This window comes from Oncorhynchus gorbuscha, linkage group LG04 (genome assembly GCF_021184085.1).
Source record: "Oncorhynchus gorbuscha isolate QuinsamMale2020 ecotype Even-year linkage group LG04, OgorEven_v1.0, whole genome shotgun sequence".
Lineage (NCBI taxonomy): Eukaryota > Metazoa > Chordata > Actinopteri > Salmoniformes > Salmonidae > Oncorhynchus > Oncorhynchus gorbuscha.
In genome coordinates, this window is record NC_060176.1 from 60,886,018 (window position 1) to 60,899,596 (window position 13,579).

The following is a 13,579-nucleotide window of genomic DNA, read 5'->3' on the forward strand; positions in this document are numbered from 1 at the left end:
AACTGTCAATTTTGTTAATTTGTATGATTGTGTGCAGTGCTCCCTTGTTAAAGAAGTATTGGTCTCAATAGGATTTCCTGTTTAAATAAGGTTAAAAAAATAAAAATACAAACCTGCTAAGACAGCTTTTCACACCCCAGTCTGTGTTTATCTAAGTGGGTACACTTTTTGGAGCCTCTGAGGAAAGCTTTGAGACTGGTTTCCCAGTGTATATTTTGGTGTGGCCCAGTTGTGAGACGGTGAAACTGGATAGCCGTGTGAAAGCATTAGAGGAGTCAACCTGCAATGGTTGAGCAGGGACACCGTAGAATATCTAATTCAGGAGTCATATGTGTAAACAGACCATAGAGGACTCTAGTTCCCAAAAGTCTGTTTTAACATCGGCAGCCCCATTGAGGACTTTCACCATTTTGAAGTAGTCAGCAGGTGGGACTTCCTATGGGTTAAGAAATGATAACATAATTCCATCCAGGTCATCAAAAGGGATCAGCCAATGAATTATACTTGTAAACAAACATTTCATAACTGCAGTTGGTAGTAAGTCGCCAACCTTGGCGTTATACCTGTTCAAACAACACACTCCAGTATGCACCCTTTCAGTTTGTTTACCAACTCATATAAGTCATAGAGGAAGAAAATGTATTACTTTAAAATGGAGATGGCCTCAATGGTGCTGGCCATGCTCTCAGAGATACCATAATGGGACAGATACAATGTTACGTCGTCCAACTATATGAGACAGACATGTGATATTAGTCTTCTAAAACTTGATTGATAAGTGTCTTAGGTTCTTTCCCTCTTTCTATCCCTCTCTCTCTCCCTCCCTCTCTCCCTCTCTCTCTCTCTCTCTCTCTCTCTCTCTATCGTTCCGATTGATATTAGTGTTTTCCAAAGATGTTTTATCAGTGTAAACCCTCATTTACTCTTTCACACCTGTCACTTGCACAGCATTTCCATATTATTTATTTTAGGCTATCAAAAACTTGATTCAATGTTACTAAAAATAAAAGTAAAATGTATCTATTCAGTATGGCTAGGCTTTATACCAGGGGTCTGTCATGCCAAATAGTGTCCCCTCTATGTGGTAAGGAGAAGGAGGCAGTTCTGACCGAGATGCATGCTGGCCATTTCGGAGTGAAGCGCATGATTGCCAAAATCAACCTATTTTTCTTCTGCCGGGGAATTGTCAAGGAGTTGAACAGCTGGGCAAGTGAAATAACCTTTTGTTTATCAATCACAATCTATTATATCTGAAGTTATTATGATTTCAATTAATGTCATATCAGAGAGCACACAATGTTTCAATTTGTCACTTTTTGCTTAAAGGTCAGTACCAAGACTAGCCTGCCAGAAGTGTGTGTGTGTGTCAATCTGCATACTGTATGGCACAGATACTGGTAAGAATAAAGTAATCTTCTCTCTAACACTTTAAATGTTATGGTGGACCTCATTGCACCCTTCACGAAATCCAGGAATGGCAACAGCTGGTGTCTGATGGCGACCGATCACTTTACCAAGTGGGTGAAGGCAATACCCATTAAGGTCAGTAAAGGAAGAGAATGTGCTTAACTCTAAATCCCTTCTGTAACCCATTAAAAAGGGTGCTTGGAACCAAAAAGAAATGTTGCTTTGTATGATCCCCATCAATGACGAGACTAGCTAGGCCACTTCCAAGGTGATGGTGGACATCTTCAACACCCACAGTTCTCCTGAGGTCATCTTGAGTGACCGAGGTCGTGAACTCTGGACAGGTATGGATGTTATAGGTTATCTTCTGTCACCAATGGTTTGTTTTATTTATTTTTTACACATTCCATGGTACATTATCAGACATATCTCAATATCTTACATTAGGGCGGCAGGGTAGCCTAGTGGTTAGAGCATTGGACTAGTAACCAAAAGGTTGCAAGTTCAAATCCCCGAGCTGACAAAGTACAAAATCTGTTGTTCTGCACCTGAACAGGCAGTTAACCCACTGTTCCTAGGCTGTCAATGAAAATAAGAATTTGTTCTTAACTGACATGCCTTGTAAAATAAAATAATTGTCAATAGATATCACTTTCCTCCCTCTGAGTACAATGCAATTGTATATACAATTATTGTATATGCTGTAGTCTTTCAAATTTGTGATTGACTTAGTGTTGTTGTTTGTATAATGTATTTTCAGATCACTGAAACCCCACCTGATGTGGTGGAAGTTGTTGAACCAGATCAGAATGCCTTTGAGTACTACCTTCAGGCACGGACTGAGAAGGATGTGGTGGTTTATGACCAGGTAAACGTCTGCTGTTCATTTATTTTCTGGCCTATTATATGAAATATAATTGCATGTATTTCTGTCATCAATCAAGGTGAGACTGAACATGGACAAGATGCAGGAGAAACAGAAGGAGAGCTACCGAGCAGAGTCAAGAAGGGGACCAAGTGCTACGACATCCGGGTGAATTGCTTGGTTTGGAAGAAGGATGAAAGGAAGGTGTGACCTGGGAAACCTCGCTGCTCTTTTGCTCCTAGCTGGGGTCACCGTCTGATAAAGTGAGCATAACAAATATCCTCACTATTTGTATTTGCACACAAAATAACCTGGAGCTAGTTTTAGTTTCCCTAACACTGATATTGTTCTGTCTTTCTAGGGTTATCTGAGTGGAAGCAAACAATCTTCTGCAGTTGGACAGTTGGACAGTTGGACGGTCGACCACTGGAAGCATTGACGCCCTACACTTCAGTGAAGCTCAACAGACAAAGTATGTTAAGCTTTGGTTGACATTTGAGAAAGCAAGAAATGGTAGTTATGCTAAGCTTATAAAAATGTACCTCTTCAATTTACCTCTCCTAATGACTTTAGGACCATTGACTGTCCGAGCCACCCAGGAGGTATCCCATCCACCAGAAGCAGCGGGTTCGGGTCAGTCTGATTCTCTGTGCTCTGAGTTGGAGGGGGACCAGCTTCAGGTAGGCTATACCTTCAAAAACTGTTGAAAAGTTCATATCTCCCATTTATGACACTGCACTAATCCATCAAATCTTCTCAAGTAAAGAGTAACCTGTGTGTTTTCTTGTTTAAGTCTCTGTCTCCTACCCTGTTCCCTTTAACTCTGCTCTTGTTCTCCAGGACCTAGGGGTTCTGCCCAACTCCCAGAAACTAATAGTTTATCGAATCCCATTGTGACGTAGAGGGGGACACTATTTGGCCGGGGGACATTATTTGGCATGACACTTTGGCATGACAGGTCCCCAAAGTGGTGGCAGGTACTTTCTGGATCGAATCCCCAAGCTGACAAGGTACAAATCTGTCATTCTGCCCCTGAACAAGGCAGTTAACCCACTGTTCCCTGGTAGGCTGTTATTGTAAATAATAATTTGTTCTTAACTGACTTACCTAGTTTAATAAAAGTACAAATAAAATAAAAACATTTATATTAAAACAAATAATAATAATAATTTTTAAAAAAGACACATAGAATCACCAGAATCACAAGGAATCATTCAGGAAATATGTTCCCAAATATTCACACAAATAAAAAAAGAGAATGTGATCGTTTATCAATGTAATCCAGGTATGAAATTATTGTTATTTTCAAATTCAATCTCTTTTTCGGTTTAGTTGTCGTCAATTTGCAGTGTACAAATTATTATAATTATTTTACAACGTTTCTCAAAGTCTGTTCAAGAACCTACATAAAGTTTTGGAAAAACGTGTAGTTCAGCACAAACCGCAACGTAGCAAAAGTTCAAGCGACACAACCCACCTGGGTCCGGTTTCCCAAAATCATCTTAAAGAGGCAATCTGTAGTTTCCTACATTATTTTTTTACTTGATTCTTGAAGAATGCCTCGTGAGCTTTGTATAACTGTCATACCACATCAGAACACAACATATACGCTTGTTTTATTCCAATATTGGTAAACAAAGTACATGTAACAACACTATATAGCCTCAAAACATGGTTAAAACTATAATTGTGATATCATGGATGGTCAGTCCTTGCATCCATAGCTCTGTCTATGAATTTGAGAGTTGTTACATTTCTCCAGTCCCATTCCTTGGCTTTTTACCAAAACAGGAGCGAATTCACGTGTTGTTGTTTCAGATGCTGATTGCCACTTTAAGGCTAAATTCATAATTAGAACCATAGGATAAATTATATGGTTATAAAATGAATTTAGGCTTAAGATGCTTTTGCGAAACCGGGCCCTGAACGTTTCCTTTTTTAAACCTAGGAATCCATCATGGCCATTCATAAAATTTGCTCCAGCTTCACAGTAGTGTTTTCTGTTGTGACCTAGAAAAGGTTACACTAGTTTTTGAAATTGTACTGTACTCAATGGTCTGAAAAATCATTCCGAGACAGGCGTGACTTCGAATGCGAAAAAACAGGAAGAGGTGTGTGCTCGTGCAGCCTACAGTCTGTCTTTGGGTTAGGTTACAATTTACCCGTTCAGGGGAAAATGGCGATAGGAAATACAATAGCGTAGATTCCCAGTATTATAGTTTCCAGAAATTAAACGAAGGTAAGAAACGTGAAAACAATTAGGCCTACTTCAATGTTACTTTGGCATGGATCTTCCGGATGTGATGTGTTTTTAAGTTTGAGTAGCGAGGCAGTTTTTGCCATAGGTGGTATATATAGTAGGTCATATGGTTTTTGCTGATGCACGGAAACGCAAACCTAATGTCAGTGTGTGTCTGCGCCAGTGTTTGTTTTTGCGAGCAAGTTTGTGTTGGGGGTAGGGGTATTGGTCATGTCAGGAGACGGGGATATTTTATCAAATGCTTACATTTTGGTCTTGTCCATTTCTCAATTAATTACAATAGGCTTTGGTGGGGGATTCGCCAGCTGATTCAATCATGCTTATTTACATCCTGTGTATATTAAGGCACGGTGTAGCCTGTGCGAGATATGGCTTGGAAACATAGGCCCCTACTTCAATCAGGGATGAGTAATGGGTTTCGAATCGTCCCATTATCCCAACTGTTACACCGATTAGATTGAATGACGGATAGTTTTTAAGTAAACTGCCGTTTTTGTCCTAGTGATAAATTCTGAGCACAACCCATTTCTCATCCCTGGATTGAGGTATGTTTTCCGAGCCATATTTGACGTCGGCACTGTGCACGTGCCTTAATATACACAGGAACGCTGCTGTCCCACCCTGGTGCAAGCGTGTCTGTTCAACAAGGAAATGCTCAGATTGGCTAAATGATCAACCAGGCCAGCTTCTGAAAATATTTTCTGTCTTATAAATGTCAGATATTAGAAGATATATTCATATTACGTTATTTCAATGTTCCTTGTATATATCAGGGCTGATGTGTACTAAATGAACAGTATTATTGTTGTTGATCATTTGTTCATACTTGTGTGTTGATGATCAGTGCAGTGGTTGTTACTGAGTCAGAATGGGAAACAACAGCAGCAGTGGTGAGCGGGCCAGTGCAGGTCAGGGTGAGAGGCCCTATCAGCGTGAGGATGGACAAGGTGCCAAGGATGGAGCACGGCCCAAGATTATCATGGACAGCACAGATGATGCTGACCTGTTTAACACCCGAGAGGCTAAAAATGTACAGAAATATAGATAGGGAAGTCTAAAGGGGTTTATTCATTCAGATTTACATTGAAGTATTTACAAGGTTGCCTGTAGGGCAGGCTAAACCCAACATTTTTTTTCTGTGGGCCTCAATGTGTAGTGATGATGTTAATGTGAGTCCAATTGTGCCAGGCTCCTCAGGAGATCCAGGAGTTTCTAGCCTGGCAACGGGACCTTGAGAGTGACAGTAAATGTCCCAGTCAGGCCAAGCCCACTGTGTTCCGTTGGACAGGCGCTGGCAAAGAGATCTTTGTGTCTGGATCATTCAACAACTGGGCCACCAAGATTCCCCTCAACAAAAGGTGAGCAGGTTTGGGGAAAACCTGAACAAAGCACTTTAGTTTGGCAAAATGTGAATAGTTAATACGGATTGAAATTGAATGATGTTTCCTATTCAATATTCTTTGTATTTGGTTATTTTTCTGACCCAGCCAGAACAACTTTGCAGCGGTTGTGGACTTGCCTGAGGGAGAGCACCAGTATAAATTCTGTGTAGATGGACAGTGGACCCTCGACCCGACAGGGGTGAGTACAAACCCTCTGTCGGCTTGATATAATACCATTCCCTCTGTGTTCAGTCTTTCAACTGTATTTCATCCTTCACAGGCTGTGTTGACGACCAAAACTGGCACGGTCAATAATGTCATTCAGGTGAAGAGGACTGACTTTGAGGTGTTTGATGCCCTCATGATTGATTCTCAGGAATGTGCAGACATGTCAGGTACTGATGCTTGAGTACCATCATAATTTATGTGTTTTACCAATAACAACTCCATTTAGTGTTGAAGGCCATTTAATTTCTGATGGTAAATTAATTAACGTGCCTAATTTCACCTGGTGGTTTACTGCACAGTGAATCATAGTATGTGTCCCTGTGATTTCAGACCTCTCGAGTTCACCTCCGGGACCCTACCAGCAGGACCCATACATAACCAAGACGAGCGACAAGCTCAAGAACCCCCCCATCCTGCCACCACACTTGCTGCAAGTCCTACTCAATAAGGACACTGGCGTGTCTGTGAGTGATGGTTCAGAGGCTGGAGAACACCTTCATTGGGAGTCATGATTATGGAAATATGTTTTTATTTTCTCTGATTGATGTCAATTTCTTAGTGCTAATTGTTTGTTTTCTATATCCTGAACAGTGTGACCCAGCCCTTCTTCCAGAGCCCAACCATGTGATGCTCAACCACCTCTATGCCCTCTCCATCAAGGTAAATCATTGCTGCTCTCAACTCATTTTGTTTCCTCACTAGACCAGACACCTCAGCAGAGATGGGGTCAATTACATTTCCTGTTGTCCGTAGAATAGCGCAATTCAAATCTTGTGTTAAATAGACCTCAACTCTGCATCTCAAGACATTCCTGCCTGATCCGTGTCTATTTTATTTTCTTTCAGGATGGGGTGATGGTTCTTAGCGCAACCCACCGCTACAAAAAGAAGTATGTGACCACACTTCTGTACAAGCCGATCTAATCATGCCATCATGTGCTTCCTGCCTAGAAACGTTTCAAATCTATTCTTGTATAATTCTGTTTTTTATATCGATGATTAAACTTCTCTCTATCTCAGATGATTTGTAAATAATATGACCACTTGACCTTTTAAGAGTTAAAATGTTCAGATATCTTCATATTAGCACATGGAAAAAGACCTGCGTTTGCCAAACAGACGCTTATCATGCTAGTTAATGGAAAAGTATCATTGTGTAATGGTGAGACAAAACCAGCTGCTACAACACTACACCAGAAAGTGGAGATAACCATATAAATACACAAACCAAGGTGGACAAAAAGTTATTGGATTCAGTCCAGAAATGACCTTGTTAGACTGCTCTTGCATATTGATTCTTGGTCTAACACCTTTTGATCTCACTTCCACTTGTACACTCCAATAACTATATTACAGTGCATTCGGAAAGGATTCAGACCCCTTGACTTTTTCAATATTTTTTTTTTCGAAAATGGATTAAATAGTTTTTCCCCACTCGTCAATCTACAGATTACCCCGTAATGACAAAGCAAAAACAGGTTTTTAGAAACTTTAGCAATGTATAAAAAAATAAAAACGGATATCACATTTACATAAGTATTCAGAAACTTTACTCAGTGCTTTTCTTTAACCTTTGGCAGCAATTACAGCCTCAAATCAAATGTTAATAGTCACATGCGCTGACTACAACAGGTGTAGATCTTACAGTGAAATTGTCACTTACAAGCCCCTAACCAACAATGCATTTAAAAAATATGAATAAGAAATAAAAGTAACAAGTAGTTAAAGAGCAGCAGTAAAATAACGAGACTATATCTGTCGGCGCCGACAGATGGCCGCCTCGCTTCGCATTCCTAGGAAACTACGCAGTATTTTGTTTTTTTACGTGTTATTTCTTACATTGGTAGTACCCCAGGTAATCTTAGGTTTTATTACATACAGTTGGGAGGAACTACTGGATATAAGAGCAACGTCAACTCACCATCATTACGACCAGGAATACGACTTTCCCGAAGCGGATCCTCTGTTTTGCCCACCACCCAGGACAATGGATCGGATCCCAGCCAGTGAACCAAACCAATGTCGCCGTAAAAGGGGCAGACGAAGCGGTCTTCTGGTCAGGCTCCGGAGACGGGCACATCGCGCACCATTCCCGAGCATACTACTCGCCAATGTCCAATCTCTTGACAAATAGGTTGATGAAATCCGAGCAAGGGTTGCATTCCAGAGAGAATGCTACCCCCCCCCCCCTCCAAGCAGACACATCGATGGCCCTGAACAGACTTTATTTCACTCTATGTAAACTGGAAACCACATATCCTGAGGCTGCATTCATTGTAGCTGGGGATTTTAACAAGGCTAATCTGAAAATAATCAGCATATTCTATCAGCATATCGATTGTGCTACCAGGGCTGGTAAAACCCTGGATCATTGTTATTCTAACTTCCACGACGCATATAAGTTGAGTCGTGGTACCACGACTCAATTTTGTTGCTTCCAGTCTATAGACAGACTAAAACAGGAAGCTCCCGCGCTCGGGTCTGTTCAACGCTGGTCCGACCAATCTGATTCCACGCTTCAAGATTGCTTCGATCACGTGCAATCACGTGCAATGTTCCGCATTGCGTCAAACAACAACATTGACGAATACGCTGATTTGGTGAGCTAGTTTATTAGCAAGTGCATCGGTGATGTTGTACCCACAGCAACTACTAAAACCTAACCAAACCAGAAACTGTGGATTGATGGCAGCATTTGCAAGAAACTGAAAGCGCAAACCACTGCTTTTAACCAGGGCAAGGTGACTGGAAACATGACTGAATACAAACAGTGTAGCTATTCCCTCCGCAAGGCAATCAAACAAGTTAAGCGTCAGTATAGAGACAAAGTAGAGTCGCAATTCAATGGCTCAGACACGAGGTATGTGGCAGGGTCTACAGTCAATCACAGATTACAAAAAGAAAACCAGCCCGGTCGCGAACCAGGATGTCTTGCTCCCAGACAGACTAAACAACTTCTTAGCTCGCTTTAAGGACAATACAGTGCCACTGACACGGCCCGCTACCAAAACCTACGGACTCTCCTTCACTGCAGCCTACGTGAGTGAAACATTTAAATGTGTTGACCCTCGCAGGGCTGCAGGCCCAGATGGCATCCCCAGCCGTGTCCTCAGAGCATGTGCAGACCAGCTGGCTGGTGTGTTTACGGACATATTCAATCAATCCTTATCCCAGTCTGCTGTTCACACATGCTTCAAGAGGGCCACCATTGTTCCTGTTACCAAGAAAGCTAAGGTAACAGCTAAACGACTACCGCCCCTTAGCACTCACTTCTGTCATCATGAAGTGCTTTGAGAGACTAGTCAAGGACCATATCACCTCCACCCTACCTGACACCCTAGACCCACTCCAATTTGCTTACCGCCCCAACAGGTCCACAGATGACGCAATCGGAACCACACTGCACACGGCCCTTACCCATCTGGACAAGAGGAATACCTATGTGAGAATGCTATTCATCGACCACAGCTCAGCATTTAATACCATAGTACCCTCCAAACTCGTCATCAAGTTCGAGACTCTGGGTCTCGACCCCGCCCTGTGCAACTGGGTACTGGACTTCCTGACGGGCTGCCCCCAGGTGGTGAGGGTAGGTAACAACATCTCCACCCCGCTGATCCTCAACACTGGGGCCCCACAAGGGTGCGTTCTGAGCCCTCTCCTATACTCCCTGTTCACCCATGACTGCATGGCCATGCACGCATCCAACTCAATCATCAAGTTTGCAGACGACACTACAGTGGTAGGCTTGATTACCAACAACGAGATGGCCTACAGGGAGGAGGTGAGGGCCCTCGGAGTGTGGTGTCAGGAAAATAATCTCACACTAAACGTCAACAAAACAAAGGAGATGATCGTGGACTTCAGGAAACAGCAGAGGGAGCACCCCCCCTATCCACATCGACGGGACAGTAGTGGAGAGGGTAGTAAGTTTTAAGTTCCTCGGTTTACACATCACGGACAAACTGAATTGGTCCACCCACACAGAGAGCGTGGTGAGGAAGGCGCAGTAGCGCCTCTTCAACCTCAGGAGGCTGAAGAAATTTGGCTTGTCACCAAAAGCACTCAAACTTTTACAGATGCACAATCGAGAACATCCTGTCGGGCTGTATCACCGCCTGGTACGGCAACTGCTCTGCCCACAACCATAAGGCTCTCCAGAGGGTAGTGAGGTCTGCACAACACATCACCGGGGACAAACTACCTGCCCTCCAGGACACCTACACCACCCGATGTCACAGGAAGGCCATAAAGATCATGAAGGACAACAACCACTCGAGCCACTGCCTGTTCACCCCGCTATCATCCAGAAGGCGAGGTCAGTTCAGGTGCATCAAAACTGGGACCGAGAGACTGAAAAACAGCATCTATCTCAAGGCCATCAGACTGTTAAACAGCCACCACTAACATTGAGTGGCTGCTGCCAACATACTGACTCAACTCCAGCCACTTTAATAATGGAAATTGATGTATAACTGTATCACTAGCCACTTTAAACAATGCCACTTAATATGTTTACATACCCTATATTACTCATCTCGTATGTATATAGTGTACTCGATACCATCTACTGCATCTTGCCAATGCTGTTCTGTACCATCACTCATTCATATATCTTTCTGTACATATTCTTCATCCCTTTACACTTCCGTGGATAAGGTAGTTGTTGTGAAATTATTAGGTTAGATTACTCGTTGGTTATTACTGCATTGTCAGAACTAGAAGCTCAAGCATTTCGCTACACTTGCATTAACATCTGCTAACTATGTGTATGTGACAAATACATCTTGATTTGATTTGGTGGTCTGCTTGAAATTACAGACGAGGTCAGGGAGAGGTTGAAAATGTCAGTGAAGAAACTTGCCAGTTCAAGGGTTTGCCTTTTTTTACTATTTGTCTACATCAAACCTATGAAATAAAGCATATGAAATCATGTGGTAACCGAAAAAGAGTTAAATACATCAAAATAGATTTTATGTTTGAGATTCTTTAAAGTAGCCACCTTTTGCCTTGATGACAGTTGGCGTTCTCTCAACCAGCTTCTTAAGGTAGTCAACTGGAATGCATTTCAATTAACAGGTGTGCCTTTAGTTCATTTTTGGAATTTCTTTCCTTAATGCATTTAATGCTACCGTGTGTTTTGACAAGGTAGGGGTGATATACAGAAGATAGCCCTATTTGGTAAAAGACCAAGTCCATATTGAGGCAAGAACAGTTCAAATAGGCAAAGAGAAAAGACAGTCCATCATTACTTGAAGACATGAGGGTCAGTCAATACGGAAAATTTCAAGAACTTTGAAAGTTTCTTCAAGTGCCGTCACAAAAACCATCAGGCGCTATGATGAAACTGGCTCTCATGAGAACTGCCACAGGACAGGAAGACCCAGAGTTACCTCTGCTGCAGAGGATAAGTTCATTAGAGTTAACTGCACCTCAGATTGCAGCCAAAATAAATGTTTCACAGAGTTCAAGTAACAGACACATCTCAACATCAACTGTTCAGAGGAGACTGCATGAATCATGACTAGAAGATAAATTGAAATGTTCTATCGTAAATGTTAGCAACACCTCCGCCTTTGCAGGATGCACGGGGGATATGGTCACTAGTGTAACCAGGAGGTGAGGCCTCATTTAAATTCATCAGGCTTAAGCCATGTTTCAGTCAAGCCAATCACATCAAGATTGTGATCAGTGATTAGGTCATTGACTATAATTGCCTTTGAAGTAAGGGATCTAACATTAAGTAGCCCTATTTTGAGATGTGAGGTATCACGATCTCTTTCAATAATGACAGGAATGGAGGTCTTTATCCTAGTGAGATTGCTAAGAGATTACATTTGCAAACATTTCTAAAAACCTGTTTTTGCTTTGTCATAATAAGGTATTGTGTGTGTGTAGTTTGAGGATTTAAAAAAATGTAATCTGTTTTAGAACAAGACTGTAAAGTAACAAAATGTGGAAAAAGTCAAGGGGTCTGAATTCTTTCTGAATGCACTGTATACAGGTATTCTCCAGTTATTACTTACACAGAATTCTATGTGTTGAATACAAATACAGAACTAACAAACACATACTCAAAAGAATGCCATTCAATCATTTAATAGGTCAACAGTTGAATTGGCACAGTAAATTCCATTCCAGCAAACATGACACACATCCATGAAACAGGATTCATAAACATTCAGTGAATCTACAGTAGTTTCAGATGTTTGTACTGCTTCCAGAGGATTTGTCTTTGCTCAGGTGATACAGTGGGTTTTGGGGTCCAGGTTATTGTTCTCAGGGTTGTAGGTGGACTGGGCGAAGCAGTTGGCAGCGCCTCGGTCACACTCACACACTGAGGCCTGGCACACATCGTTGGAAGCTGAGGCGTGAGCAAACAGGTTTAGGCTCATGATAAACATTAGTTGCAGTTATAATCAGAAAGCTGAAACCTTACCTTTACTTCAAAACATCATTGCATCTGACAATATTATAGAGCTTGGGCAGATTGTATAGTTTATTGAAAATGTATGTCCACAAATTATTTTATTATTTCTACAATTCAGTTGTTACCTGAACAGGAGACCTGCCCATTCGTGCAAGAGAATATGTACACCTTGATATAAGGGACGTCAATGATGGGACGGCACTCTGGAAGATGCCTGCTCGCTCGGTAGCAGAGGTCGTGGACCTCACAACACCTGAGAGAAGAAAGTAATGAGTTTTCTGAGATGCACAGAAACACCTGGTCATGATGTCCAACACAAGTGGAATGAAATCCAGTTACCTATCCAGGTCATCCTTGGGAGTCCCAGTCCCCCCCAAGCCACACCAACAGCCATAGTTATTGTACATGAAGGGGTTGACATCAGGCTGGGTGCATGTGATCATTCTGCCAAATTGCCACAGAGCCTGGGGCTGCAGTGAACCATGGGCTGCGTATGCTGGCAGAGGAGGGAGGTGAAGCCATCAGTCACACTACTGCACATATTCCTGACATTGAGGTTCCAAATAAGAGTTACAGAGGGCACACATGAGTATTATTCTATCTGAAATCATCTCAGACTGTATGTATATTCTTAGGCACGTGAAAAAGTGGACAACAAGCTTCGGATCAATATTGAAATGTGACAGGCTTACCGGTCAGCAGCAACAGGAGAGATTTTGGATGCATGACAGAGGAAGCATTGAGGGTATACACCAACCTTACCACCTCTTATATTAGATGAAGGGAAGTCAAGGAGAACAAGTGCTAAAATGGGAGGTAAACTGGGAGTGGTTGTGTCATACAGCCAGGAATATGAATGATATCTCATCTAAAATGCTTTCCTCAGGTTCTAAACTTGTTTACCCAATATTGCTACTGCTATCATGGATACAAATTCAAAACAGAAACATGAGATATGACACGTAATGGAAAACATGGGTTGAATGTGATTTCCACATGACACTAAAA

At 42.0% G+C, this 13,579-nt stretch overlaps 2 protein-coding genes across 4 annotated transcripts; one reads left to right on the forward strand and one right to left on the reverse strand.

Annotated features, from left to right (window-relative positions):
* The first annotated feature begins 4,355 nt into the window (after positions 1-4,355).
* Positions 4,356-7,160, forward strand: LOC124033349 (5'-AMP-activated protein kinase subunit beta-1-like). Of its 2 annotated transcripts, none has more exons than XM_046345357.1 (8): positions 4,356-4,511; positions 5,377-5,562; positions 5,721-5,890; positions 6,020-6,113; positions 6,195-6,309; positions 6,473-6,606; positions 6,734-6,802; positions 6,988-7,160. In XM_046345357.1, exons 2-8 carry the CDS (start codon positions 5,401-5,403, stop codon positions 7,063-7,065), a joined length of 822 nt encoding a protein of 273 aa, XP_046201313.1. In that variant the 5' UTR covers positions 4,356-4,511; positions 5,377-5,400; the 3' UTR covers positions 7,066-7,160. The 2 variants fall into 2 exon arrangements, with proteins under 2 accessions (XP_046201313.1, XP_046201314.1); XM_046345358.1 differs by having other exon boundaries at positions 4,365-4,511; positions 5,382-5,562.
* A 5,064-nt stretch (positions 7,161-12,224) lies between these two features.
* Positions 12,225-13,425, reverse strand: LOC124034404 (phospholipase A2, minor isoenzyme-like). 2 transcript variants are annotated; one of them, XM_046347572.1, is made up of 4 exons: positions 13,264-13,425; positions 12,911-13,067; positions 12,697-12,824; positions 12,225-12,505 (listed from the first exon to the last, which is right to left on the reverse strand). In XM_046347572.1, the coding sequence occupies exons 1-4, from the start codon at positions 13,295-13,297 to the stop codon at positions 12,381-12,383; spliced, it is 444 nt and encodes a 147-aa protein (XP_046203528.1). In that variant the 5' UTR covers positions 13,298-13,425; the 3' UTR covers positions 12,225-12,380. The 2 variants fall into 2 exon arrangements, with proteins under 2 accessions (XP_046203528.1, XP_046203529.1); XM_046347573.1 differs by having other exon boundaries at positions 12,911-13,116; positions 13,264-13,334.
* Positions 13,426-13,579: the final 154 nt, after the last annotated feature.

Coding starts and splice junctions, on each gene's coding strand:
- LOC124033349 (XM_046345357.1), top strand. CDS start 5,401: ATGGGAAACAACAGCAGCAGTGGTGAGCGGGCCAGTGCAGGTCAGGGT. Junction 5,563..5,720: donor ACACCCGAGAGGCTAAAAAT/GTACAGAAATAT, acceptor CAATTGTGCCAG/GCTCCTCAGGAGATCCAGGA. Junction 6,803..6,987: donor TCTATGCCCTCTCCATCAAG/GTAAATCATTGC, acceptor ATTTTCTTTCAG/GATGGGGTGATGGTTCTTAG.
- LOC124034404 (XM_046347572.1), bottom strand. CDS start 13,297: ATGCATCCAAAATCTCTCCTGTTGCTGCTGACCG. Junction 13,068..13,263: donor TCTCCTGTTGCTGCTGACCG/GTAAGCCTGTCA, acceptor CTCCTCTGCCAG/CATACGCAGCCCATGGTTCA. Junction 12,825..12,910: donor CCCAAGGATGACCTGGATAG/GTAACTGGATTT, acceptor TTCTTCTCTCAG/GTGTTGTGAGGTCCACGACC.